Source organism: Dipodomys spectabilis, unplaced genomic scaffold (genome assembly GCF_019054845.1).
Source record: "Dipodomys spectabilis isolate Male_0828 unplaced genomic scaffold, ASM1905484v1 ptg000140l, whole genome shotgun sequence".
Taxonomy (NCBI): Eukaryota; Metazoa; Chordata; class Mammalia; order Rodentia; family Heteromyidae; genus Dipodomys; species Dipodomys spectabilis.
Window position 1 is genome coordinate 3140982 of NW_024870817.1, and position 25241 is coordinate 3166222.

The following is a 25241-nucleotide window of genomic DNA, read 5'->3' on the forward strand; positions in this document are numbered from 1 at the left end:
GTTTATGCTAAGCCAGAGGAAGAGAGTCCTTGATGACATTGTGGTTGATAGAATTGTGGCTGAAGCCAGCCCTGTTAGACCTTTAGAAATGTGAAACAATAAATTTTCTTAGTGTAGGCAGTTTCAATTAGCATTTTTTACTTGCAATGAAAAATACAGTTGCAGGTATCCAAGAAATTAAAAAGTAATAAAACCAGAGCATAGCAGCTGGGAAGGTGGTTGAGTGATAAAGTGTTTGCCTTGCTTGCATGAGGCACTGGGTTCGATTCCTCAGCACCACACAAGCAGAAAAAGTCGGAAGTGGTGCTGTGTCTCAAGTGGTAGAGCGCTAGCCTTGAGCTGAAGGACAGTGCCCAGGCTGAGTTCAAACACCAAAAACAAAAACAAAACTAGAGCATACACCTCTCTATATGTGTATGTGTGTATATACATATATATGTATATAGACATATACACATGTGGATAAAACTGGATTATACTAATTTGTTAAATAAGAGCAATTTTAAAATTAAACCACAAAGAAAACCAATTAAAAACTAATTACAAATGTCAGTCAAATGTTAGCCAAACTAAAGTATAGGTCATAATCTTAATATCTAACCTTGCAAACTACAGGGTGCAAAGTATCCAATGGAAAATAAGAATTTTCTTTTTTTGTGGGGGAGGGAAGCCTAGGGCTAAGTTGGACCCTTGTGCTTGTTTGCTAACAGCTGGCACTCTACTACTGGAGACATTTCTTAAGCCCAGGGTTTTTAGGGTTTTTGTTGTTGTTGTTTTGCAGATGGAGTTTACATAGACTTTTTTGTCCAAGCTGCCTTTGATCTGTGATAATCTGATCTTGGCTACTTGAGTGGTTAGGATTATAGGTTTGAGTCATGAGCAGCTCACCTAGAATATTGTGTACCATGAAAAAGGTTAAAAATTTAATGCCACGAACTTAACTGCATTATATAGAGGATTAAGGATGAAGAGTAAATTATGAATAACATCATAGGGTAGCTGGATAGTTTCCCAGGTTGGCCATTTTAACTCTACGATGGTTAGAATATTGGGCTATTATTGGAATTCCCTAGAATTTACTATTAATTCTCTCCCTCCAAACTCACCATCTACTGGAAATAGAGTCAAGTGAAAAAGAGGAATTAAGTCAAACTTCCACTACATAATAAACTTTAATTTTAGCCCTGACATAGTTTTCGTTTTGAAGAAAAATGATTTTGCCAACCATATAGTCTCAAAAGAAATAAAAAAAAAACTAAAAAGGACAACGTAAGTCACTTTTTCCATTATTATGTAGAAAGCATGACTTCACTGCAGTCATTAAACTCAACAGTTCTATTGTGTAGGTTAGAACATGTGCTTGCAAGAATCTTATTAGGTAGCCCAAACTACCCAAATTAGGTAGGTCACAAACTAATAATCCTCCAGCCTTGGCCCGCTGAGGGCTGAAGATGGAGCTGCAGGTCCAGCTATACTTTCCAGTTTGTGAAGCAGTGAATTGCTCTACTGATGGCCAGTAAGCATTGTTATTTAATATCTAAATATTATTCAATATTAAAAAGTTTCTGCATTCTATTTGGAAAGCTAAGAAGAGAAAAAGAGAAAAATGTCACTCTGATACTAGAAAGAAAATATTTTAATTGAATTCCACTTAAAAAATGTTTCCTTATCACCATGAATACATTAACCACATTCTCAACTTACATTCAATTGCTTACAAGACAAATCACCATATAATACATTTACATTCATGTGAAGTATATGAACTTATTTAATTGTATAGATTTTTTTTACTTTTGTATCTGATGCCTTTCAAAGTGACTAACACTAAGAAATAATATGCTAATTCCTAAGACAGCTAATATAGGTTATTTAGGGTTAAAAGGGTCCCTTTGAAGAATTAAAATTTCATTCATACAGAGAAGTTCCAGTGATTTCTCTCAATATAAGCCTGAAGGTAAAATTTTACCAAGTTCAGCTATGTAACTTGCAATGAATGACAGTTTTAGAAGGTTGCACTATTTGATTTATAGTTTAAGTCATTTCAAATGGTTCACAATTTTTATGCACTGAGGGGAAAGCACCAATAATTAGGATGACACATGTTTTTCCACATCATGGATGAAATTATAACACAATTTCAATTTCCCTTCAAAACCCAATCACTTATTAAAAAGTGTATTTCCAAGGTTCAATCTTTGTTTTCTCAATGAGATTGACTGATGGACACATAGATGACAATGGGTTAAAAAAAAAAAAAAGATGCTCTATATAATACCTGCTAACATAATGGACAATTTCCATTTTTTGAGCTGAGTTCCTTACAAAGAAACTCTAAATTAGATGCCTTTCTTGCCAATATTAAAGCCAAAATTTCCTAGATGGTCAAGCACCTTTTATGGTAAGGAAATACATAAAGAAAATATTTTCTACAAAATAATATACAAATTTATGTGCATAAAGGTAGATTCCTCCCAACTGTATATGTACTATTTTCCAATAACTGGCAATAATAAGTCAAAGCATGGATTTAAAAATTAACCCATGCTATTATTCCAGTTATTAAATACTGCAGCATATATGTATGTCACTACAACTATTAAAACATTTTTCTACTGTAAATAGCCAATGAGATCTCTTTGGAAACGTAATTGTGTAAAGTCTCCAATATGTACGTAATATTACCTATCAATTTTGCTAAGCTGAAAGCTTTTATAGCTAAGATATAACCTTATGGAGATACAAGTGTGTGCAGAGGCTACTGAATAAGGCTGTGCTTTGGTAAAGGCCAGCTAGGCTTTTATGTCCTTATTCCAGATACATAGTAAGTATTGTATTAGTAACGATAGAGATCTCTCACAAATGGTACTACTCACAGAATGATAAACATTTTCAGACCATGACAGAACTGCTGTCATGAATATAAACAAAGAACCTTCTAGGCTATAAAGAGTTTCTATATGAATACAGAGATGTATACAGGAAACAAATTATTTGCTTTGACAGTTTTCAGCCAAGATTTATTATACATTTGTTTTTACTGTACAAGTGCTTTTTTCTAAATACAAGAGGTTCCAGTTTCTGCTTCTCATTTTTGCTTCATTTCTTTTTTCCCAGTGCTTTTTTTGGATTCAGGCACTTCTGGTTTGATAGCTACACTCTTTTTTCGAGATGAAGTATTAGGAAGACCCGAACCAGAAGGTCCACTGGCAGCTATACAAAAAGAAAAATGACTGCTTAGATTTATGTGGGAATCCAGAGTCTGCACTATCATTTTACTGTTGAAGGACAGAGTAATTGTTACCACTGTAGAGCGAATGAATCCTAAAACATTTTTTACTTTTAGAATCTAGAAAAAAATAGAGAAAATAAATAACAATAGGCTGTTTGTAATTCATTTTTATCTTTTCCTTTTTGTCGGTCATGGGGCTTGAACTCTGGGCCTTGGTGCTATCCCTCAGCTCTTCAGCTCAAGGCTAGCATTCTATCACTTGAGCCACAGAGCCACTTCCAGTTTTTTGGCAGTTTATTGGAGATAAGAGTCTCACAGACTACCCTTGTTGGGCTGGGTTTGAACTGCAATCCTCAGATCTCAGCCTCCTGAGTAGTTAGGATTACAAGAGTGAACTACTGGCACCCTGTTCCATATATCATTTTCAAATATATACTTGTACAGCTTTTTACCTTAACTTACGATAGCAGTTGCCTGCTGGTATTTTTTTTTAAGATATTTGGTAAGAATCATAGACTTAATGAATAAAATTAAACATTTTCCCTATTGACTATCAATTTTCTCCTGTATCTTCTATCGCATTACTATCATTACTCATTACTAGGTTAGAAAGTTAAAAAAAAGAAACATTCTTGACTTCAGACTCATTTTTCCCACACCTGAACCAATATCAATAATTATTCTAAGTGCAGTTGCACTTAAAACATGAGAGGAGTTGTTGGAAAAATGAGAGCCTAGGAAGGAAAAATCAGAGACAAAAATTTTGTATGTGAACCTTGATCAATGTTTGGGGTTAGCCGATTAAGCTCCAAATGGCTTGGCTAAGGCTTTAAAAAGTAAAGTGAAATTTGAGTTGCCAGTCACTTCAACTGACATAGATTTGCAACTAAGTTGATAAAATGTGAACTCTTTGCTTTAAAAATAATCAACAACAACAACAAAATATTCTTTGGAGCACTAGAAGTGAAAGAACAGAATCTAGTCTCTACAACACACCATTCTTAATACCCAGAACATAGTCCTAAATTATTGAACACATCAAAGAAGACAGAAAAAACATTTTTTTTTAAAAGAATGATCAAGATGAGCTATCAATAGGCAACATTTTTAAAGCAGCAACTTTATGCTGTAGAAAAATATGCTTACAATGAATAAAAATGAGAAATTTTCTACAGACTAAATAATGTAGAATAAAATATCTAAAATGAAAATTGGCTGAGCTTACCAACAAAAGGAGGACAGGTAAAAGTAATGAGAATTATTACAAGAAGAAACAAAGGAAGACTTCAGCATAAACAAATTGTTGAAACTCAAACACGGAAATCAAGCAGAAAAACTAAAAAAAACATTGTATACCTGGGAAAGAATTCAAATTGACTAAAAGTTCTCATTGGAAACAATAGGAACCAGAAAACAGAAGAAATTCTTTAAAAGTGCAGAAAAATGAAGATAAACAAAAAACTATCATTTTATTTAGAATTCTCAATCTATAAAAATTAGATATAGAATGAACTTGCCAGAATTCAGAAGAGACTTTTTTTTTTGGTAATAATATGTGGTTTCTATTTTTTAAAAAATGCTAATGGCCTTAAGGCAAAGGAAACCAGAATTAAAAAACATAAAAAATAGTCAATGTGTGGATAATTATAGGATTTTCTTTCTCCTCTAAATTTTTAAAATAAATATGATTATTTAAATCAAGTGCCATAGTGCTGTAGTTTAGTGATTATGTGTGGGAGTTATATATGGCATGCAGGAAAGGTGGACAAATTTATACAACTTCATACTTATAGAAAGATATCCCAATGTTAGGTCATAAAACAAGTCTCACATTTAAACAACTGAAATCATATAGTGGGTTTGTAATTTAATGGAATTAAATAAAAATTGATAAAAAAAGATATCTAACTCCCACCCAAATAATTGGATTTTAAATCATTATAACCCTAAGTGCTTCACAAATCAATGAAATTACATTTATTTATATATTATTATATGTATTTAACTATATAATAAAAAATACAAAATAACAATTTTTTGCTTTTTAAGTTACTTAAAAGTATTTAGAGGGAAAGTTAGAGCTTTAAATTTTATTTAGCAAGAGAAGAAATAACCATCAGTGATCTAAGAAACTAGAAACTGGATAAAAATAACCACAAAGTGGAAAAAAAATAAAAGAGAAATAATTTTCATATACAACAGAAAAAAAAGTGATAAAGTTGGCTCTTTGAAAAGGCCAATAACACTGAAAAATCTCTAATAAAACTAATAAAAAAAACTTCCTAGTATTAAAGAGAGGTTAACACAGTCATTTAAAAAAACTCATAAAAACTGATGCTGTCTCTCACACTTATTATAATCCCAGCCACTAGAAAAGTTGAAATTGGGAAGATTATAGTTCCAGGCTAGTTTAGACAAAAAAGTTCGTGAGACATTTCCACCATCCAAGCTGTTTGTGCTGGCACGCGCCTGTGCTATCAGCTACAGCGGAAAGCATAAATAGGAGGATTTTGATCCTGTCCAGCCAGGGTAAAAAGTGAGGCCCTTTCTAAAGAATAATCAGAGTAAAAGCATGGGAGTTGTGGTTCAACCAATAGTAAATAAATGCCCATCAAGTACAAAGCCCAGAGTTCAAACCCTAGTACTGTTTCCCACAAAAAATGAGTAAATTACTTGAAAAATGAAAATTGACAAGTCTGACATAAAAATGAAACAGAAAATTTCTTCTATCAAACTTTTAAAGAAATAAAATAACTGACAAAAATCTCATAAAAACCAAAAGGAAGAATACTTCTCAAATCTTATAATGAAAACAGCACTAACCTGATAGTAAAACACACACAAAAAAGCCATTACTTGAAAAATACAGAGTAAAATCTTTTTTTTTTTTTTTTGCCAGTCATGGGGCCTGAACTCTGGGCCTGGGTGCTGTCCCTCAGCTCTTCAGCTCAAGGCTAGCGCTCTACCACTTGAGTCATAGCGCCACTTCTGGCTTTTTCTGATTATGTGGTGCTGAGGAATCGAACCCAGGGCCTCATGCATGTAAGGGAAGCCCTCTACCACTGAGCCACCTTCCCAGCCCCCAGAATAAAATCTTTAAAAAATATAGATACAAAAATCCTCCCAACTGAATTGGCTCACTAATTTTGTGGGGTTTTTTTTTTTTTTTGCTGTTCTGATGTTTATGTGACACATCACGATCAAGTAAGGTAGGGTTCATCTCAGAAATACCATATTAGCTAAGCATTTGAAAAGCCATTTACACCACATATACTACCATTTTAACATTCTTATTTTAAAATGCTCATGAAATGATGGGTTTATTGTGTGTTTAATATGTAAAGAACAATGTATTATGAATCCTAACTCATTCAAATCCTAGGGAACTGGGCTGTAGCGTTTATCTAGCCTTTGTGAAGCTGTAGGTTTGATGCTCACCAATGCTAAGACAAAATAAATGAACAAATAATACAAATGCTAGGTTCAGTGACTACTAGCTTTGTGGACTGGTGTAAGTCATGATCTTAATGGTAATTTTTATATAGTAACTTCCTCAAAAAAAGGAACTACATAAATTTCAGTTGTCTTGTGTATGGAATGAAATTTAAGATACTTACCTTAAACACTAGTACCTTAAACACTAGTTTTTGTTGTTGATTTTAGGACAAGGTACTGCTATGTGGTCCAGGCTGTCCATGAACCAAGACACAGCTGCATCAATCTCCTGAGTGCTAGGATTACTGGTGTGTGCCAAGATGTCTGCCTATCATTGTAGCTTAATTTTCTGATTAGAATACACAAGGTTCAAATGTATTTAAAATACTGATTTCAAAGCCCAGGTATTTGGTGGGAGCTATATTCGGGTGTGATAGAACAAATGAGCAGTACAGAATATCACTGATGCACTTGTTTTGACAATCATATAATTATATCATAAATGGTGGAGGATGAGTTGGGTCTAGAATGATGGAAAGGATTAAGAATTTAGGGGGAAAAATGTCACAAGGGCTAGAGGGATTTATTTGGGCAAAGGTAAAGAGTTTGGTTATAATAAAACAGTAATAATGGCAGCTCATATTTAGTGAGTGTTTATAAGATGTGCCAAGTACATTACTCTATGTTATTATATTCATCTCTGACAATTTTATGAAGGGGGTACCATTATCATACTTTTATTACTTCAAGACTGGATTAATGTGCTTAAGAAAATTATTCAAGGTAATATAGCTACTAAGTAGCAGAGCTGAAATATTAATGTGGGTTCTGTAGCTTCTAAGTACAATCTCTTTTTATGTTTTATTGTTTATGTGGTCCTAGGGTCTGCGCTCTATCCCCTGAGTTTTTTTGCTTGAGGCTAGCACTCTACCACTTGAGCCACAGCTCTACTGTTTTTTTGCTAGTTAATTGGAGATAAGAGTTACTTTCCTGCCATGGCTGGCTTTGGACTTCAGTCTTCAGCTATCAGTCACCTGAGTAGCTAGGATTATAGACATGAGCTACAGGTGCCTAGCTAAATACAATTCTTACTAGAAGATTATTTAAAAATGTTAGAAGAGGGCTGGGAAGGTGGCTCAGTGGTAGAGTGTTTGCCTTGCATGCATGATGCCTTGGGTTGGATTCTTTAGCACCACATAAGCAGAAAAAGCCGGAAGTGGCACTGTGGCTCAAGTGGTTGAGTGCTAGCTTTGAGCTGAAGAGCTGAGGGAGAGCACCCAGGCCCAGACAGAGTTCAGGCCCATGACAAAAAGACAAAAAAAAAAAAAAAAAAAAAGGCCAGGCGCTGGTGGCTCATGCCTGTAATCCTAGCTACTCAGGAGGCTGAGATCTGAGGATCGTGGTTCAAAGCCAGCCCGGGCAGGGAAGTCCGTGAAACTCCTATCTTCAATAAACCACCAGAAAACCGGAAGTGGCACTGTACTCAAGTGGTAGAGTGCTAGCCTTGAGCTGAAGAGCAGAGGGACAGCGCTCAGGCCCAGAGTTCAAGCCCCACGACTTACCCCCCGAAAAAAAAAAAATTAGAAGGGAAATAAATGACATTTCCCATGAGGTTAACATCAAAAGCAATGGAGCTGTAAGAATTTCTGAGAAAAAGACTCAAGAAAAGAAATAATGAACAAGATGAGACTGTTTCTGTCTCATCTTGAAGCAAGAGAATTAGAGACTTGGAAAAAGCACTAAGATAAAGTAGTACCTTTAAAGATGTACTAAGAGAAACAGTAAAATATGCCAACAAGTCAAAAAAACACTGATGAAAGATAATTTAATTTGGTAGTCAAATTGAGAATGTAGACAAGAAAAAAAACATGTAAAATGTAAAAATTGAAGAAAATCTGTAAACTAATTTAAGAAAAGTATGAGTTTGAAGCCATTTTATTAAGAGAAATGAGTCCATGGAAAAGGAAATAAGTACCAGACTAGAAGGGAAGGAGAGATAACAGAAATAAAAATATATACAAATAGGCTATGATAATAGATTTTGAATGTTGAAGAATATTATTCAAGAAAGTACTAGAAAATGTAATGATCCTACTTAAGAACAGATTTTACATTTAAAAAGAAAAGTATTATCATTCCTACAACAACTGCCATTCAGAATCCACAAACTCACACATTCCTAACCTGCTTTCTGGTTTGCTTTAGTAGTCTTTAAGGTAGCTGATGGTGTTGGTAGAATCTTTGTAGGTGTATATGTATTTAGAGATATTTTTCTTCTTTGGACTGGACTGGATCGTGAGACAGTATAGGCTGGAACAAGATCAAATGAACAAAAATCACACATGAAAAGTTAATAATTCTTGCCAATTCTACCTTCACACTGTAAAGTGTTTTCATGACATAATTTAGTGACTCTAAAAGATGCATAATAATTGACATAAATAGTAGTAGTAGATAATAGACATAGTAAAGTCTACAGAGCAAATTCAGTAAAATCATCTTCCTCATAAAAAAAAGTTCTTTCATGGTCTTATCAAAATAGAGATTTTGCTCATATTATAAACACTTTGCCAGTAGGAATGCCAACAAGAATAAAGTAACATACTGAGTTTTACCTTGCATGATACAAACTGAGTCACTTAAGGGATGGCTGAGAGCTGATGGCATAGTTTTATTCTTACTACAACAGTCTGTAACTTCTAAGTCTGAGTTTCAATAATCAATCAAGATTCGAGTAATGACTGTATCAATCTGAGAGTATACTATAACTAGAATATATATAGTTAAGCAATCATCTTGCATTCCTGTTTTACCCAGCTGAGATTTATCATCATGAAAGGGAGGGAATTTGGAAGTTGTTTTATACCCTCCATAGTACTGCTTTCTAGCCAAAACGGAGAGAACAGAGTGGGGCAAAAAGAAAATGCTCTTTCAGTTAAAACCATGCCATAGTGTCTCTGCTCTTATTAAGTGCAAAAAATGTAACTATAGTATATTAAGTAAATATCAACTCATAGGTAATCTAAACCATATAAAATTCAGATAATTCCTTCATTCAAAAAGAATGAAAAAAAAAAAACATCCTCATAATCTAGAAGATCTGAATGTGTCTGGCTCAATGAAGTAGTTAATAGTTAATAGTCCTCAATTATGTCTATGCTTTTTTTTTTCATTTAAACTGTAAACTTTCCTCAAATTATTAAAAAACAATGGATCAATGCACATAAATACTCTGGATGAAGAGCCATAGTAAACTCAAGCTCTCACCATTTAACTTTTTCTCTTTCTGATGGATACCAAAGATTTTTGGGAACAAAAGGTTCTTTCATGTAGACCAAAAATCTACATTATTGGTTAAAGTTTACCTAATTCTATGAGCTGCATAAAGTAACTAACTTTTTCATATAGTTTTCTTAACAATGAAATTTTAAGAGAGCTAGAAAGACTTGGGATATAATTTGGACCCAAGTTATAGAGAAGAGTTAATTAGCACACCTGCAAGTTGAATCTAATAGTCTTTGCTCCATTAATATATCTTATTAATACACGTTGATGAACTGAATTCATTACAAAAATGAAGCTGTCATCAAGTAACACTATTACAGCATATACTTTAAAAGATTCTTTTTCTAACTATTCCATTAAAATTCTGTCAGAACAGTCAGCATTATTCCACTACATTGAAGTTATACACTGTAAATCTTCCAAAATTAAACAGTATTGATATCTACTCCAAACACTTATGTACTTACTGGAAGCTCTTTCAAGCTTGAAAATTTGAAATCCTTATCCCAAGGAAGCAATGGCTTATCAAGTATAAGGCAAAGGAGTAAACTACAATTTATTTAGATGATTTTGAGGAAGCGGCATTGCTTATTCTACTTCCTTAGAAGTAACATAAAAAGAGATGAACTCCTTTCATTTTCCTGGTTTTGACTTTGTAGCTGTTACTTTATTTGGAATATTATCGATGCTTGGTATCAGATACATTTCACATGCAAAAATCTGAAATTAAAAAATCTTTCCAACAGTTATCCCCAAAGTTTAATGGCTAGAAAAGCAAGGTCTTATCACTGAAGAAAAGTATTCTTTCTTAAAATTAATGCTGACTGAACTGGAAATTCTAACATGCTTAGAGATGTTATACAGAAAAAATGACTTTCCACACAAAATAAGTTAGTCAAAGCAATTTCCAAAATGACAGGTCTCAAAATAGTGTTACTTTATGTTCAATGTTACAAAAGATATTTTTCTTTTAAAAAAATGAAAAAAAAAAGCTTTGGCAAATCTGAGTTACTGTGTTTTTTCCAGTACTTCATCATTCTTATGTTCTAACTTAACTATACTTTTCCAAAGGGAGGTAAAGATACAGTAGTTTGTAAAACTTACTTAGTCAATGCCTTCTGTTCATACAAATGAATAAATTCTTCAGAATATTTCTAAGAAACATAAAAAAATTACTGTCCTAAGTTGTTATTTTTTAGTAAGAGCTATTTCCTACTTACTTACCCAAAGTAGTAAGAGGAGGGGCAAGCGTGTATGTGTGAGTTCACAGGAACTATCCTGTGGACTGATTATTCTTTAAATTATGTTAGAAATTATTTTTTTTGTTTTTTTTTTTAGAAATTATTTAAGATGATAATAAATTATATGAATGTAAGATTTCTAGCAAATATATTTCTACAAAAGATTATGGCTCTACATTATACTGTTGCTGGATTGTAGATATTTCTTTTATACAAGAAAGTGACTGGAGGAGAAATCAAGAAAAATAGTACATTGTACATTATACCCTTTCCCTCCTAAAGTTCTACTCACTCCAAGTATTACTTAAGTTTATATTTTTACATTATCTACTGCCCAACAATGAAATATGAAGGTAAATCTTCCTACACATTTCAGGAGTCTTGTCTAGAGCTTCACTTGATGGAGAAGCAATGAAAGCAAGAAAGTCATCCACCTGCTTTAAAGATAGAGCATTGTGAAGAGTTTCTAGAGGACAAATAGACGGCACCATGGAATACAATTCAAAGCCTACAAGAGAAAAAAAAACAAAAACAAAAATGAAAAGTAAAATTGAGTATTTTTAAAACTGATAACTAAAAAGGAAGAGAACCATTGTTTAGAAGTGGAAAATTTAGGTATTTCCAAGTTAACACATGCAAACACACAGATGTCTCAAGTCATGACACCAGATGCTCTGCAATATGGAGTTGAAACAAGATGTAACAAAGATTTCAGTTTAGATGTAATCACATAGTACATCATGAGCACAATTTCCTGCTATATTGATACAACCTAAGAATAAGACTTAAAAGGGGAAAAACCAAAGAGGAAAAATACATTTTTTTTAAAACTGGAGATTGAACCCAGGCCTTCTATTTGCAGTGTTCCACCACTGAGCCACATCCCAGCCCTTAATTTTTACTTTTTTGAGACAATGCTTCCCTAAGTTGCCTAGACTGACTTTGAACTTGTATCTAGTCCAGAAATGCCTCAAACTTTGCCTCCTGAGCAGCTGAGATTACAGGTGTGTGACATCGTGCCTGGTTCAGTTTTGTCTTTCAAAGCTGAATCTTTTCAATAGGTGAATAAGATAATGTCATGGTATGTACCTCATGCCAGAATGGTAAAGGTAATTTCTTGTCAAGTAAACCATTACTTATGAAGAATGAATTTCCTGTACTGAATTAACACCAATAATTTCTATTATTAGAAATCTTTGGTGAGTGCTTAGGTCAAATAAGTAAGCAATACAAGATAGAAATATGTCCATACTTAACAGTGACACAGAAATATAAAAAATTCATGAAACCACCATGCAGATATGCATTAATATGTATATATTAATATAGTTATTAACATATATTAATATGTATTAATCAGTAAGAAGCAAAGGCACTTAAACACAGTTTAATTTACAAAAATAAGATACAGGTTATTCACTTTTAAGAAAATTTTCACTTAAAGCTTATTCAACTGAATGTTTTTAAAAATTGCTTTTACATACTCTTAAAAGTATCAAGTTTTTCTGCATCCATTTTCCCAAAAGTTCAGACTAATTCTCCTTCAAAGAAATAAATTTTTTACTCTCACATAAAAATCCAATACAGTATTTAAAAAGTAAAAATTAGTAAAAATGAGCATGTGCTCATTTAAGAGTGGATTATTATTTTATTTATCTAAATCTTGAGAGAAATATTCATCCATAACTTCTGAAATTTTAAACTAGGATAGGGAAACTGATGAAAAGAAATCTAATTTTCCTATATAAACAATTTACAAAAGTGATGTTTAATTTTCAGATGCAAACAGAAACATGACAACACATTTCACATACTTCAAAACAACAAAACCTAAAAATATAACAGCAGCTAAAACATCTCAGTTAAGTACTGAAGAAATTAGGCTTGTACATTACATTTTTTTTAGTATAAAATTCATGCAAACAAGCTCAAATCCTTTCTTTGCATTACATTAAACTTGACACGTGTTTTTCTCCTTACCCCAGGATGTTCATATCTTTGGTAATTATTATTGTCTTTCATTTGTCTGCTAGATTTTATAAGTCAAATGACAATACAATAAAGTTTCTTTGGACTACATTTTTTTCACCATTTACCTTTAGTGTAAATTAGTTTAATGTGTAATGAAAAGTTTAGTGAGAAGTTTAAAAAGCCACTCTGCTGACATGTTTAGAAGCCATAAAAACATACCACTGGAGCCTAGAATTTCCACAGGGGAAACAGACCAGCACCTATAGAGGTGTAGTGTTCTGCACACAGGCCCCGAAAACAAGGGAAAGCACTGCCAGAAGACACTTGTCTCAGCATGTTCCTTGAACTAAAGATGAAGGAAGGGTAAGTCTATGATATATGTTAAACATGGAAATAACACGAAAGTTATATGGAAAAAAAGGTAAGTGAAAGATTCAAATGACAATTCATAGGACAGATAGACAACAACCACAGCATCAAAAAAACTTGAAAAACATATTTCTACAAGGGTGTAACATTGTTTAAAATAAACGTACTAGCTACCTTACTTATTAACTATAACCCCTCTGCACATGAACTTTGTAATAAAAAAAGAATTGCATTAAAAAAGAAGTATTTCTAGAATTTAAAGGAATGTGTTTTATATGCACTGTGTTGTATAATGTACGAAAAGCAACATTAAAAAAGAAAAGCCTAAATCAAAGCAATAAAATTACTCTATTTTCACTTTAATCTAACATATAGGAAGTGGCGCTGTAGCTCAAGTGGTAGAGCGCTCGCCTTGAGCTGAAGAGCTGAGGGACAACGCCCAGGCCCAGAGTTCAAGCCCCACGACCGACAAAAAAAAAAAAAAAAAAAAGTAATACACATCTAACATATGTATTACTATTTTTTTATTCTCAGTTAAATGCAGTTCTCCCATATAAAACCTGCAATACTGGCTTTAAAACACATAAGTGCACATGGTCCACTACTGATATTCTTCTTAAAATTTTACTTTTTTCTTGTGACTTGTGCTTTACTTCTGAGAGGTTCTTACGGATACTTTTTTTTTTTTTAAGTACCATTTAAATAGCTGGATACTTTTTTTTTTTTTAAGTACCATTTAAATAGCTGTAATAGAAGAAAGCAGGTTAGGCTTTAAAGCTAAACTTTTACTTGAGGATGAGATCTTATTTCACCTTCAAGCAGTATTAATGCACTGTAATCTAGATGTGTTGTTAAAGGAGTCCCCAAAGGAAGAAATGACCACAAACAGCTGAATCCTTAAATATCATAAAAGTTTGTGCTTTTAAAAAATTTTAATTAAAAGTTTGAAAGTAAAAATAAGAATAAAAAGAGCTCCAGAGGTGAAAATATTTTAATATTACTTATTAAAACAATACTTTGGAACTTAAATATTTTTTAAAAATCTGTAAATATTCCCTCTTAAACCACAAGCTCATTATTTATTTAGGAAGCTATAATACAACCGCAATTCAACTTATAAATTATGGCCAAGAAACATGTTCCTATTTAGCTCCAAAAACTGAATGTAGCTCAATTGTTTCTCTAGATTTTAATTTGAATCTTCTTCCTACCTAGAAATCCTCCACATTTTAAGAAAAAGCAGTATGCCAGAGGAAGTGGTTGTTTGGAAATAGCAAACTATATTGCAACATAAGGACAAAGCAAATGCTGCAGTTTCCAGAGTGCTCCAGACCAAGTCCAGTTCTGCGTTAGACAAATAGCCAGGGACAGTAATACACAGGGACACCTGGATGAGCTGGTTTCCTGGAAATTTTTAAAGACATTTCTCATTTGGCTCTTTGACATGGGTTGCTCTGTATTTTTATTAACTATCTCAGTAATAAAAACCATGTGACTAGGAAAGGAATTAGGAAGGAAATAAAAAAAAAACATTAAAATTATTAAGAATTAAGAACAAATTAAGAAATATTGATTGTATTTAAAAATCTGTATAAACTGATTACTTAAAAATTAGAATTTTCAGGTGTTAATTTAGGATTAAAACTCATTATTATTGTGGTCATTTAAATGTTTGATGAGTAATGTTAAATTACTATGAAATTACAACTGAAAAAAAAAGAGCTAGACAGTATCAATAATTTGGGCAAGTAATAAATTGGAACTATATGCCAATTAAAATTAAGGATGGAGAATGATACTGTATATCCCAGTCAAATAAAAGAAAAATTAAAAAGGGATGAAGCAGGGGAGTATCTTTTAAAATAAAAGCAAAACGTACCATTGGTTGGGTGTCGAGCAAATGAGATAGAAAACCTTTTAACAGCAGAACCGCGTGTGGCGTCTGAGAAAGAGAAAAACAGGTACCTGAAATTTGTAATAGCTGCCAAAAGAACACTTAACAAAAAGAGGGAAAAACAAATATATGAGGAGGTTAGAGTTAGGTGACATGCAGAAGGGACAGTGAGAGAAAGTAATAAGCCAAATACTGGTTAAAAGCAGTAAACTGGCTTGATGATAGAGGCAAAATGTTTAAAGAAATACATAAAGAAAGAAAAGCAGGATGAGCTGGCAGTTCAGGTAAACCCATGTTGTAATAACTAAAGTAAACTCATGTATATATTTGAAGAAATACTGGTTGTGAAAGAGCTAAAAAGCTTCTTGGTGAACAAAAGGGACACATTTTCTGTGAATCTCAAAAGTATTTTGAGTATCAAAATATCAAAAGTTACATTAACAACAGTACAGGACTTCCTTTATATTCTTATTCTATGTTCATTTTATGAAAACATCACCTATATATTTTTTGTATTAATAAACATGACATTTGCTTTAGTTTGTCAATATCAGAGGTTAACAATGAAGAAAAGTTTAAGATGAAAAAAAGTTAATTTTTGTAATATGGATTATCAGTTATCTAAAAGAAGATCATAATGAAGCTTTTTATTTTCCATTATAGCAAGCTACTTATTGTATAAGTTCTATAAGTTTAATACAGGTTTTAACTGTTTGATCAAAGATAGATTCGAGCTGTGGAAAACAGAGAGCACTAGAAGTCATTTATGAAAAGGATGATAGGATTCCACGCTGGCCTTAGACTTGCTTTTGAGAAATACTGCTCATGGGTGTGTGCGTGGGTGTAGGTATGAGTTTGAGTGTGCATATGTGCACATACCATCTATGCAGCCAGAAGAAGTCAGCTTTTTACGATGAGTACGAGCATAATCTTGTAGGTTAGGAGCGCTTGAAGAACCCCCGAGCACTGAGGTGCTAAACAGGCCCGAACAGTGAGACCCTGATGGAAGTTAGAGAAAATACATACAAAAACGGGTGTTCTTCCATTCACATTGGGAAATCATGCAGCATGCAGTTAACATGGTCTTACCAACACACAGGTAGCCTGTGGCAGGGCCTTGAACAGGCTCACATATGCTTGCAGTTTTAATAGTGATAGTTTTAATACAATGCTTTTGATAAGCACTATTATATATCAAATTTATGAATGAGGCAAACAGTGCTGGAAAAAATGCTACCTTTGAGAAAATATCCCCAGACAATGACCAGACATTCACATCCTAAACATATTAAAAATACCACCATATAAAATAGTTTAGGATGAGAAGGAATTTGGAAAACCTACTTTTAAGAATCAATATATAGCCAGGCGCCAGTAGCTACTGCCTGTAATCCAACCCTACTCACAAGGCTGAAATCTAAGGATCTCAGTTCAAAGCCAGACCAGGTAGAAAAGTGCATGAAACTCTTATCACAATTAACCACCAACAAGCCAGAAGTGGAGAAGTGGCTCAAGTGGTATTCAGCCAACATTAAGTGAAAAAGCTAAAGGACAGAGCCTAGGCCCTAGTTCAAACCCCAGTACCGGCAATTAAAAAAATAAAAAATAAAAAAAGCATATTTCCTGGCACAATTAATTTACAATAAATCAGTATTCTTTAAATGCTTGCAAAAAATCTTTCTGATGCCTTGACTTAAGAATTATCAATAATTCTTAAAAAGAAAGTAATTAAATCTTACTTATTTGTGACAACAGGCAAAAAAATTTCAGTCATGCAAACCAGTGTACATTTATGCTTAATTTTTAGCAGAATTCTTACATTCAAGCAAAAGTATAACCATTATTTCTGTCAAATATAGTGACAGTTAAATAAAAAGGGTTAGTATATAAGTTTCCATAATGAAACTTGTGAATATTAAGCCTTAAATATATGGCATATGTATGTAATTAGCTCAAGAAAGATCCTCATATATGGGAATCAATATAGCTCAAACACCAAGTAGAGAGACTATAGTATATATATACAGAGTTTAACTTACAATGAAGTCTATTCATGCTTTCATTCAACTTATTTGGGCAAGAATTTATCAAAAGTTTTTTTTTTTTTTTTTAATCAATATTGGGTTTAAAACTTGTTTTCCAATGTTGCTGTCAGCAAAGAAGCACTTATGCTTAGAGCTCAAAAAAAAAAAAAAAGGTAAGGTTGAAACTGTGCATTAATTTTGCTTTAGTTTTCCTTAAAATCTGCTCACAAGGAAAATGAATAAACTCAAATTGGGTTTGAAACACTTTTCACTTAAATATCTTTCGAGTAGAAAGAAGCTTTTTGCAGGCAATAGCATCTTTTCATTCATTATCAATCAGGGAAATGAAATGTCCTTCATAAATTAACTTACACAGTACAAGGTTAGAACACAGCATTGGCAAGTAGATTAAATGGTTACCGTAGTAGGCATTCAAAGGGTTACAACACAAAATTAAAAATTTTCATTGAGCTGTACAACAAAACATTTCTGAATTAGTACATATTAATTACAAACTAAGCATAACATTTGGTCATGCTATTACCCCTGATGAGTTTTACACATGTATACAATAGTGAGTTTATGAAGGATATATAATACAAAATTTCCTTTGCACCACATACCTATAGTAGAGCTCTGCTTCTGTTCCACTAGAGTTCTTGGTGTTCGTAGGTAATTAGCATTTTCAGATACAACCTGTGTAAGGAACATGAAATAAGTGAAATAAAACAGAAAAAGGAACTCAAAAATCCATACTTCATATGCAGCCTGTTTCAGACAGACAAAGGTTAATAAGCTGTATGATAAATATTAGTAGAGACACACAAAACATGAAAGATCATGCAAGATCCCGTCTTAAGGGAGTCCATTTCATATGTGGTCGTTGCAATGAGGTGGTGCAAAGCAGGCATTCAGAATGAAACATCATGTATGAAACAAGACAGATGAGAAGAAATAATTACTAGATTGATATAATTTTATTCTCTTTTAAAAGAAGCCAAATTCCCATTCTTAAACAGCTCCTGTATTTGAAGGGGGGAAAAAACAACCACAAACAAAAGAAAAGACAGAGACTGTTGAGGTCACCATAGAAGTACTGATCCATGCATGGGCTTTATCAGAGTAACCTTTAAATATTGACAGCCTTAATGGATACCATAATCCCTTTTGCTATAATTAAATGCATTATATTTCCAAAGGAAATTGCTGAAATTATCAATGAAGTCATCTGTGACAGCAGATCTTCCATTGAAACAAAACAAAAAGTATTTTAAGTTTCTAAATGACATCACAGAAAGTCCTTCTGAAGTCATTTTATTTTTAATTATATGGTTTGATGGGCACATACGACTTGCCTGTTAAAGTTCAAAGAAAAACATATTGTATATATCCCTTAAAAAACATATTATATATATCCCTTAATTATACACTGTGACATAAAGGAATAGTGAGGGAAAGAGCAATCACTAATAGATGTATCTTGCTATTTACACCAGGCCATGTAAATTTTGACACTTAAATGTTTAAATTCTCAGCACATTTCAAATGGAATAAAAAAATTTTATTTATGGAGTACAGGCTAAGTACACTTTCATATAATGAAATTTCATAATTATTTTTCTAAAAGTTTTCAAAAAACAAGTAAAAGAAAGATTTTTTCTTTGTAAGTAATTAAATCAGCAGGCTAAAGATCCAGAATAAAATTTATTGATGATTTTAAAAAATCCTGGATATGTAAAACTTTCTCAGTAAAAAGGCTAATAAGCGCATGCAATGTGAGCAGTTATTCTTTCCCTCAAATATTGTCAGATATCAAATTATTTTTAAACAAGCTTAAAATTTAAAAACAGAAGGATTTACTCTGATGTAAAATTGTAAGGGATTAGATGTCCTCAAAGACAGCTCTTTGTTGCTCTGAATGCAGGGAAGAAAAATGTTTAATGAAGTAAAGTTTAAAAACCTGTTGCCATGAGCCAAAAATACTGGATGTGAAAGCCAATGATTTGGGGGAGACAGGGGAAGAAGTGATTTGTTCCCCTGATCTGCGTCTTCGACGCCCAGTACCCACACCACTGGTATAATGCAGCCAGGTACCAGTACCCTCTGGGCTAGACACACTCAGGGGGCTCTCTTCCTGGAAGTGAGAAAGGGGGCAAAAAACAAACAAACAAACAAACAAAAAGCAGAGCATGCAAAGTTAGATACAACAGAGCCAAATGATCAGAAAGAAAAAAAAATACAGTTTAAAAACTATTAAACAGTAATTTGGGAGCCAAAGGATAATGATTATAAAAATATCTGATTAACTTAAAATACTTTTAATACTGCTTTCATAATTAAAATTTCTCTCTAAAAACTGGAATAATTTTAATACTTCTTTTTTGGCAACTATTTAAATATGAAAGTATTTTGCTTCATTTTAGATATTGATAAGATTTTGTGCTATTTGAGGTGAGTACTTCAGTAAAAGCACAAAGATTGTATAAAGGGTTAAAGATTTTTCATATACTGTGAAAAAGTCTGTCTGCTTGACATGTAAAAAAATTCATAAGATGGACACTGATTGTATTTTTTTATACTTTCAGGCTATGTGTTTATCCACTCCCAAAGATTATTTTACAAAGTTCAGTAGGCAAAACATGCAGCAAAACATTCTAATTGTTCCATGTTTGTGTTTGCATATTCAGTTTTGTATCCATGAGGACAAAGTAAAATCTACTTGCACAAAATGAAAACAATAGTCTTTTTCTCTGTATATCTTTTGAAAGTACAAATTTCTATCTCCATGTGTCAGAAAGAGTCTTCAAGGTTTTACTTGAATAATTTATCTTAAGGAAGTAAATGTTTTGTATGGTAGAGACATAATCTCTCACAAACAACTAAGTATTCATGAGAAAATATGTTCTGTACTCTAAGGGACAAGGGCAGTGATTTAGTTGAAGCTTTATAAATATAGATGGGTTGCAAAGTCAAGACTCAAAATATTTTGTGCTGTGTCCGTATTACAAAGGCCTTCTGGGAGGCAGAAGAGGGTTTGATTGTGAAATTCTAAACAAACTGGTTAACTGCAGATTGCTGTTCATAACACATCAAAATCACTGACCTCACACAAATGGTGGTTTAGGTTATATTCATAGAAATCATTTCTAGCATTTCAAAGATTAGCATACCTGGACATAGCCACAGAATTCTCATTTTTCAAATAAAATATAATAGAATAAATAATCAAGTACTTGTTAACCATTCTCTTTGTTTTTAAAACATAACCCCCCTTTTATAATTAAAATAAAATGTCATATTCAAGATAAGCCTAATTAGTATAACTTATAATGACCTACTTTTTATTAAATGATCAAGCCAAAAGGATCTATATTATTAATAGATTGTTTTCTTAGATACAATTGTCAAGTTATTTGAGATTTGAGAATCTTAAAACACACTTATACAATTTGTTATTGTAAAAATGAACTTTTCTTTTTTCTTTTTGATTATTCATATTCTTATCTGTTAAGACTTGTTATATGCAAACTTCAACAAAAATGTATCTTAAAATCTGGTGGTTCTAGCTTTAGACTAATTTAGCTAGTTTTTGTTAGAAAAGACGTTAAGTATTGACACTAATCAGAACTACAAAAATCATTCTAGAGTAGATAACTCAAAATAAGGAGTACAAAAAAATAAGATGATAAAAAATTTAATCACTATACTAATTGTTCAACTTTAATTTGAAGGATTTGGTTATTTAAATATCGTTCTGTTAGTATGTATAATCTGTTTACCTATTTAATTATAGTTCTTAATACAAAGGTAGCTTTTTCAGTTATACCATAAAAATCTCAAACTTATATACAGATATTTACAATCATGTTAAAAATTTGGAATAGCATATTTTAACCTGAGTGCTACTGGAATCAGTTATTGTTGAAGCACTTTTTGCAATTCTTGTATACTTTTAACAAAATAAAAAATTTTTATGCACTAAAAGGCAGACTCTTTAAAATAATTTTTATTGAAGAATAATCTAATGTGACATGACAAATATCAGTCTATCAAGTTGTTATGAAGGCCTTATTTAATATTTGAATTAAATTCTAGTAAAAATTATATACAAAGTGCTGTTTTAAAACTCATCTGTTTGTTTTCCTATTGTTGCTACATTTAAAAAATTTGTTTGAAAAAATAGACAAAGTTGACGAAAATTTGTCAGGATCCCAAGCTCTATAATTAAAGCTGTATTTTCTTTTCATTTTTATTGATAAATATATATATATATATATATAGTTAGTTAACTTTACGAAAAACATGCTTTGACAGATACACTTACTTCGCTGGTAGCCACCTTCCTAGCTCGAGGAAGTGGAGACTTCCTGTGTATATGAATTGGTTCTGATACCATTGGTTTAAACAATAGCACAGCTCGATCAGTCTCATCTCTTTTAGAAGTATGAGGTTCATCATCATTATCAATTTTAAAAGATCTCCTGCCTTCATTCTGTGAGAAAATACAGTACACTTAAAATTCAAGTTAAAAAATTTCCTTAGAGTGATAGTGGTAAAGCACTATAATCTGAACACTCAAGATACTGAGGCAGCAAGATCGGGATTTCCGGGCTGGTAGGGGATACGTGGTAAGATCCTTTCTCAAAGGACCACTTACTCCCCTCCCCAAACAAAATTCTTTCAAATTCAAAAACAAATTCAAATACCAATAAGTAATCACCATAACTTTTTTTGTCTCAAATGAATTAATATTAAACAAACTCTTATAACAATCTAATTTTATACTACTAGGTAGCTTGAGAAAGTCTTGACTTCAAAATATGTACTCTATGGAGATGTTAAACCAACAAATTTTTAAGAAGACAATTAAAAAAACATATATTTCCAGGCACAGTAGCTCTGCCTATAATCCCAATTACTAAGAAAGCAGAGGCCATGAGAAGTTCAATTTCAGGCCAACCTGGGGAAAAGTTAGAGAGACTCCATCTAATAAAATAATACTAGCATGGTGGCTCATGCTTATAATCCGAGCAGAGGCACAGGTAGGAGAATGGAAGGCAGAAGTGTGATACATTATCTAAAATATAACTAATGCAAAGAAAAAATGGAAGTTGAGGATTGCTCAGGGGTTCGGGTTCCTAACAAACATGAGGCCATGAGTTCAAACCCACAGGTTAAAAAGAAATTTATGTATATATGAAGTATTCAGTTCAGTATCATCAAACATGCAAACAACAATAACAGGTAACAATATGAAAGTAAAGATTAATTTTAAAACAATGAGATGTACAAGACACCATGTCAAAAAACAAACTTTACAATTTAGGCAGGTGTGTGTGTGTGTGTGTGTGTGTGTGTGTGTGAGTGTGTGTGTGTGTGTGTGTGTGTGTGTGTGTGTGTGTGTGTGTGTGTAGGGGGGTTGTAGTTGTGGAGATGGGAGGATAGGGATGGTAGGGGAAAAACAAAGGAGGAAGATAAGAAATGTACTCATTACCTTGCTCATGTGATTGTAACCCCTCTGTACAGTATTTTCACAATAAAAAAAACTTATTTGAAAAATACAAATAAAATAAAAAAATTCATTTAAATATATAGAAATGTTCTCAATCCAGGGACAAAATAAAACAGCTTTAAAATATGTGAATTTTAGAATTCTTTAATTCTACCCTAAATATTTCCAATAAATGTGATAATGCATAAAAATAATCATTCAATAATATATTAATACTACATTTAATGTATACCATGTACTAGGGATTATTCTAGGATACAGATACATAAAGTACAATTTCCATTCTACAATTTTCTTTTTCTTTTCTAGGTGGGGAGGGGGCGGGGAGAACGGGGACTGTCCTGGGATTTGGGTTTTGTGCTTGCTATAGCAGGCACTAAATCTTCATTTTTGCCCTGGTCACTCCCTCCTTTCCTTTTTTCCTTTCCCTCGCTTCCTCCCTCCCTCCTTCCTTCCTTCCTGTCCTCCTTTTCTGCCTGCCTTCCTCTCCCCCCACTCCCTTCTACCTTTCTGCTGACCTTCCTGACTTCCCTCCTCCTTCCTTCCCTCTCTATCCTTCCCTCTTCTTCTCCCTACCTACCTACCTGTGTGCTGTCCCTGAGCTTCTTTGCTCAAGGCTAGCACTTTAACACTTGGGCCACAGCTTCACTTCTAGCTTTTGGGTCGTTAATTGGAAGATAACTGTCTCATGAACTTTCTGTTTTGGCTGGCTCAGAATATGATCCTCAGATCTCAGCTTCCTCGTTAGCAAGAATTATAGGAGTGAGCCACCTGGCTTTGCTCTGGGTATTTCTGACACAGAGTCTCATTTGTTTGCATCAGACAGCCTAGACCGTGGTCCTACTATTTATTTACACTTCCCAAAACAGCTAACAGGAACAAGCAATATACCCAGCCTTTTCTGTTGAGATGAGGCCTTATAAACGTTTTTGCCAAAGCTGGCCTGGAATTACAGTCCTCCCAATCTTACCTTTTCCTGTAGCTTTGATTATAGGGCATGCCACTGAGCTCAGCTCCGTGAGTTAGGATGAGGCCTCAAGCTATGATTCTGCTGAACTCAAGTCTTCATATTTTCTAGGCAGGTACTCTACTACTAGGTACTCACACGACCAGCCCTTTTTACTTTAGTTATTTTTCACATAAGGCCTCATATTTTTAACCAGGGCTGGCTTTGGATAGTGGCCATCTTTTTAGGCTTTTTGGTATTAAAAACGTATGTACTACCATGCAGGTTTATTTGTTGATTTGCAGACTTGATAACTTTTTGCCCAGGCTGGCTTTGAACTACTACGATCCTTATCTTTGCCTCCTGAGTAGCTCAATTTATAGATATGAGTTAGCATGGTCAGCAATATTCTATAAGAGCATTCTAATGGTCCTAGTCTAAACAAATATTTACTTAAACAATAATAATGAGATTTAAAATATATTTCCTAAAATATGAGTAAGTAAAAATATAACAATAAGATGGGAGAGTAAATATAATTAAAATATTTCGTATTGCCTACTAAATATTAAAAGTTCTTCTGACATTAACAAGTCAGGGATTCATATTATTACTCAAGACTAGCCATTAAAATGATAGCAAAATAATGTAAAATTACCAGTCATCCTATTGGTGGAAAATAATTTCAAGAAAGTCAATAAATGAGAAGAAAACAAATACAAAAATGTAGAACAAATAGAAAAATAGTGAGTGGTTTAAGGTGATATAATAAACCCTCCCAAAAGTCAAGTTTTATTATTCAAAGATAAGATTATGAAACTGCATAAAAATTAAATGTATCTTTTTAAAAAATATCTTTAAGTGGTTGTACAAAAGAATTTCAATTCAACATATCAGTTTTTAAGAAAACTGTATCTTGATCAATGTCATTCCTTCAAAACTTAAATATATTTTATCTAAAGAAGTCACACTACAAAAGGTTGAAAGTAAATGGGTAGGAAGACGTAATGGGAAAAGAGATACCATTTAATCCTTTTCAACTGAGATTTCACAAGAGAATTAACTGCTAACATATTATCAGACAATACATGTAATGTACATCCAGAATATTTTATTATACCATTTTATTATACTTGTGAGAATTGAGGACATACTCACCAGAATTATTGTGTTATTTGAGAAACCTGAAAACAATTTACACACTAATGGTAAGAAATCCTACTAGAAATAAATTAGGAAGCCAAAGAGGTTCAGTATACATAAGAATAAAGAATAAATGTGAGTAAAAAGCATATAGAAGAGAAGCATGTGTGAGGTATGCATATGATTTAT

At 32.8% G+C, this 25241-nt stretch overlaps 1 protein-coding gene across 12 annotated transcripts in view; it reads right to left on the minus strand.

Moving 5' to 3' along the window:
• Nucleotides 1-1618: 1618 nt before the first annotated feature.
• The window catches only part of Ppip5k2 (diphosphoinositol pentakisphosphate kinase 2), a 66768-nt gene continuing 43145 nt past the window's right edge, over nt 1619-25241 (minus strand). For 2 of the 12 annotated variants that reach the window (XM_042690684.1, XM_042690683.1), the window contains exons 24-31: nt 21776-21943; nt 19412-19585; nt 18075-18147; nt 16307-16426; nt 15413-15475; nt 11561-11701; nt 8852-8977; nt 1619-3213 (exon numbers count right to left, since the gene is read on the minus strand). In XM_042690684.1, the coding sequence (XP_042546618.1) occupies nt 3089-3213; nt 8852-8977; nt 11561-11701; nt 15413-15475; nt 16307-16426; nt 18075-18147; nt 19412-19585; nt 21776-21943 (990 nt within the window). In that variant the 3' untranslated portion in view covers nt 1619-3088. Of the gene's footprint in view, nt 3214-8851; nt 8978-10419; nt 10688-11056; nt 11107-11560; nt 11702-15412; nt 15476-16306; nt 16427-18074; nt 18148-19411; nt 19586-21775; nt 21944-25241 lie in introns of those variants that run through there. The other 10 variants (XM_042690688.1, XM_042690687.1, XM_042690692.1 and 7 more) reach the window with 8 other exon arrangements.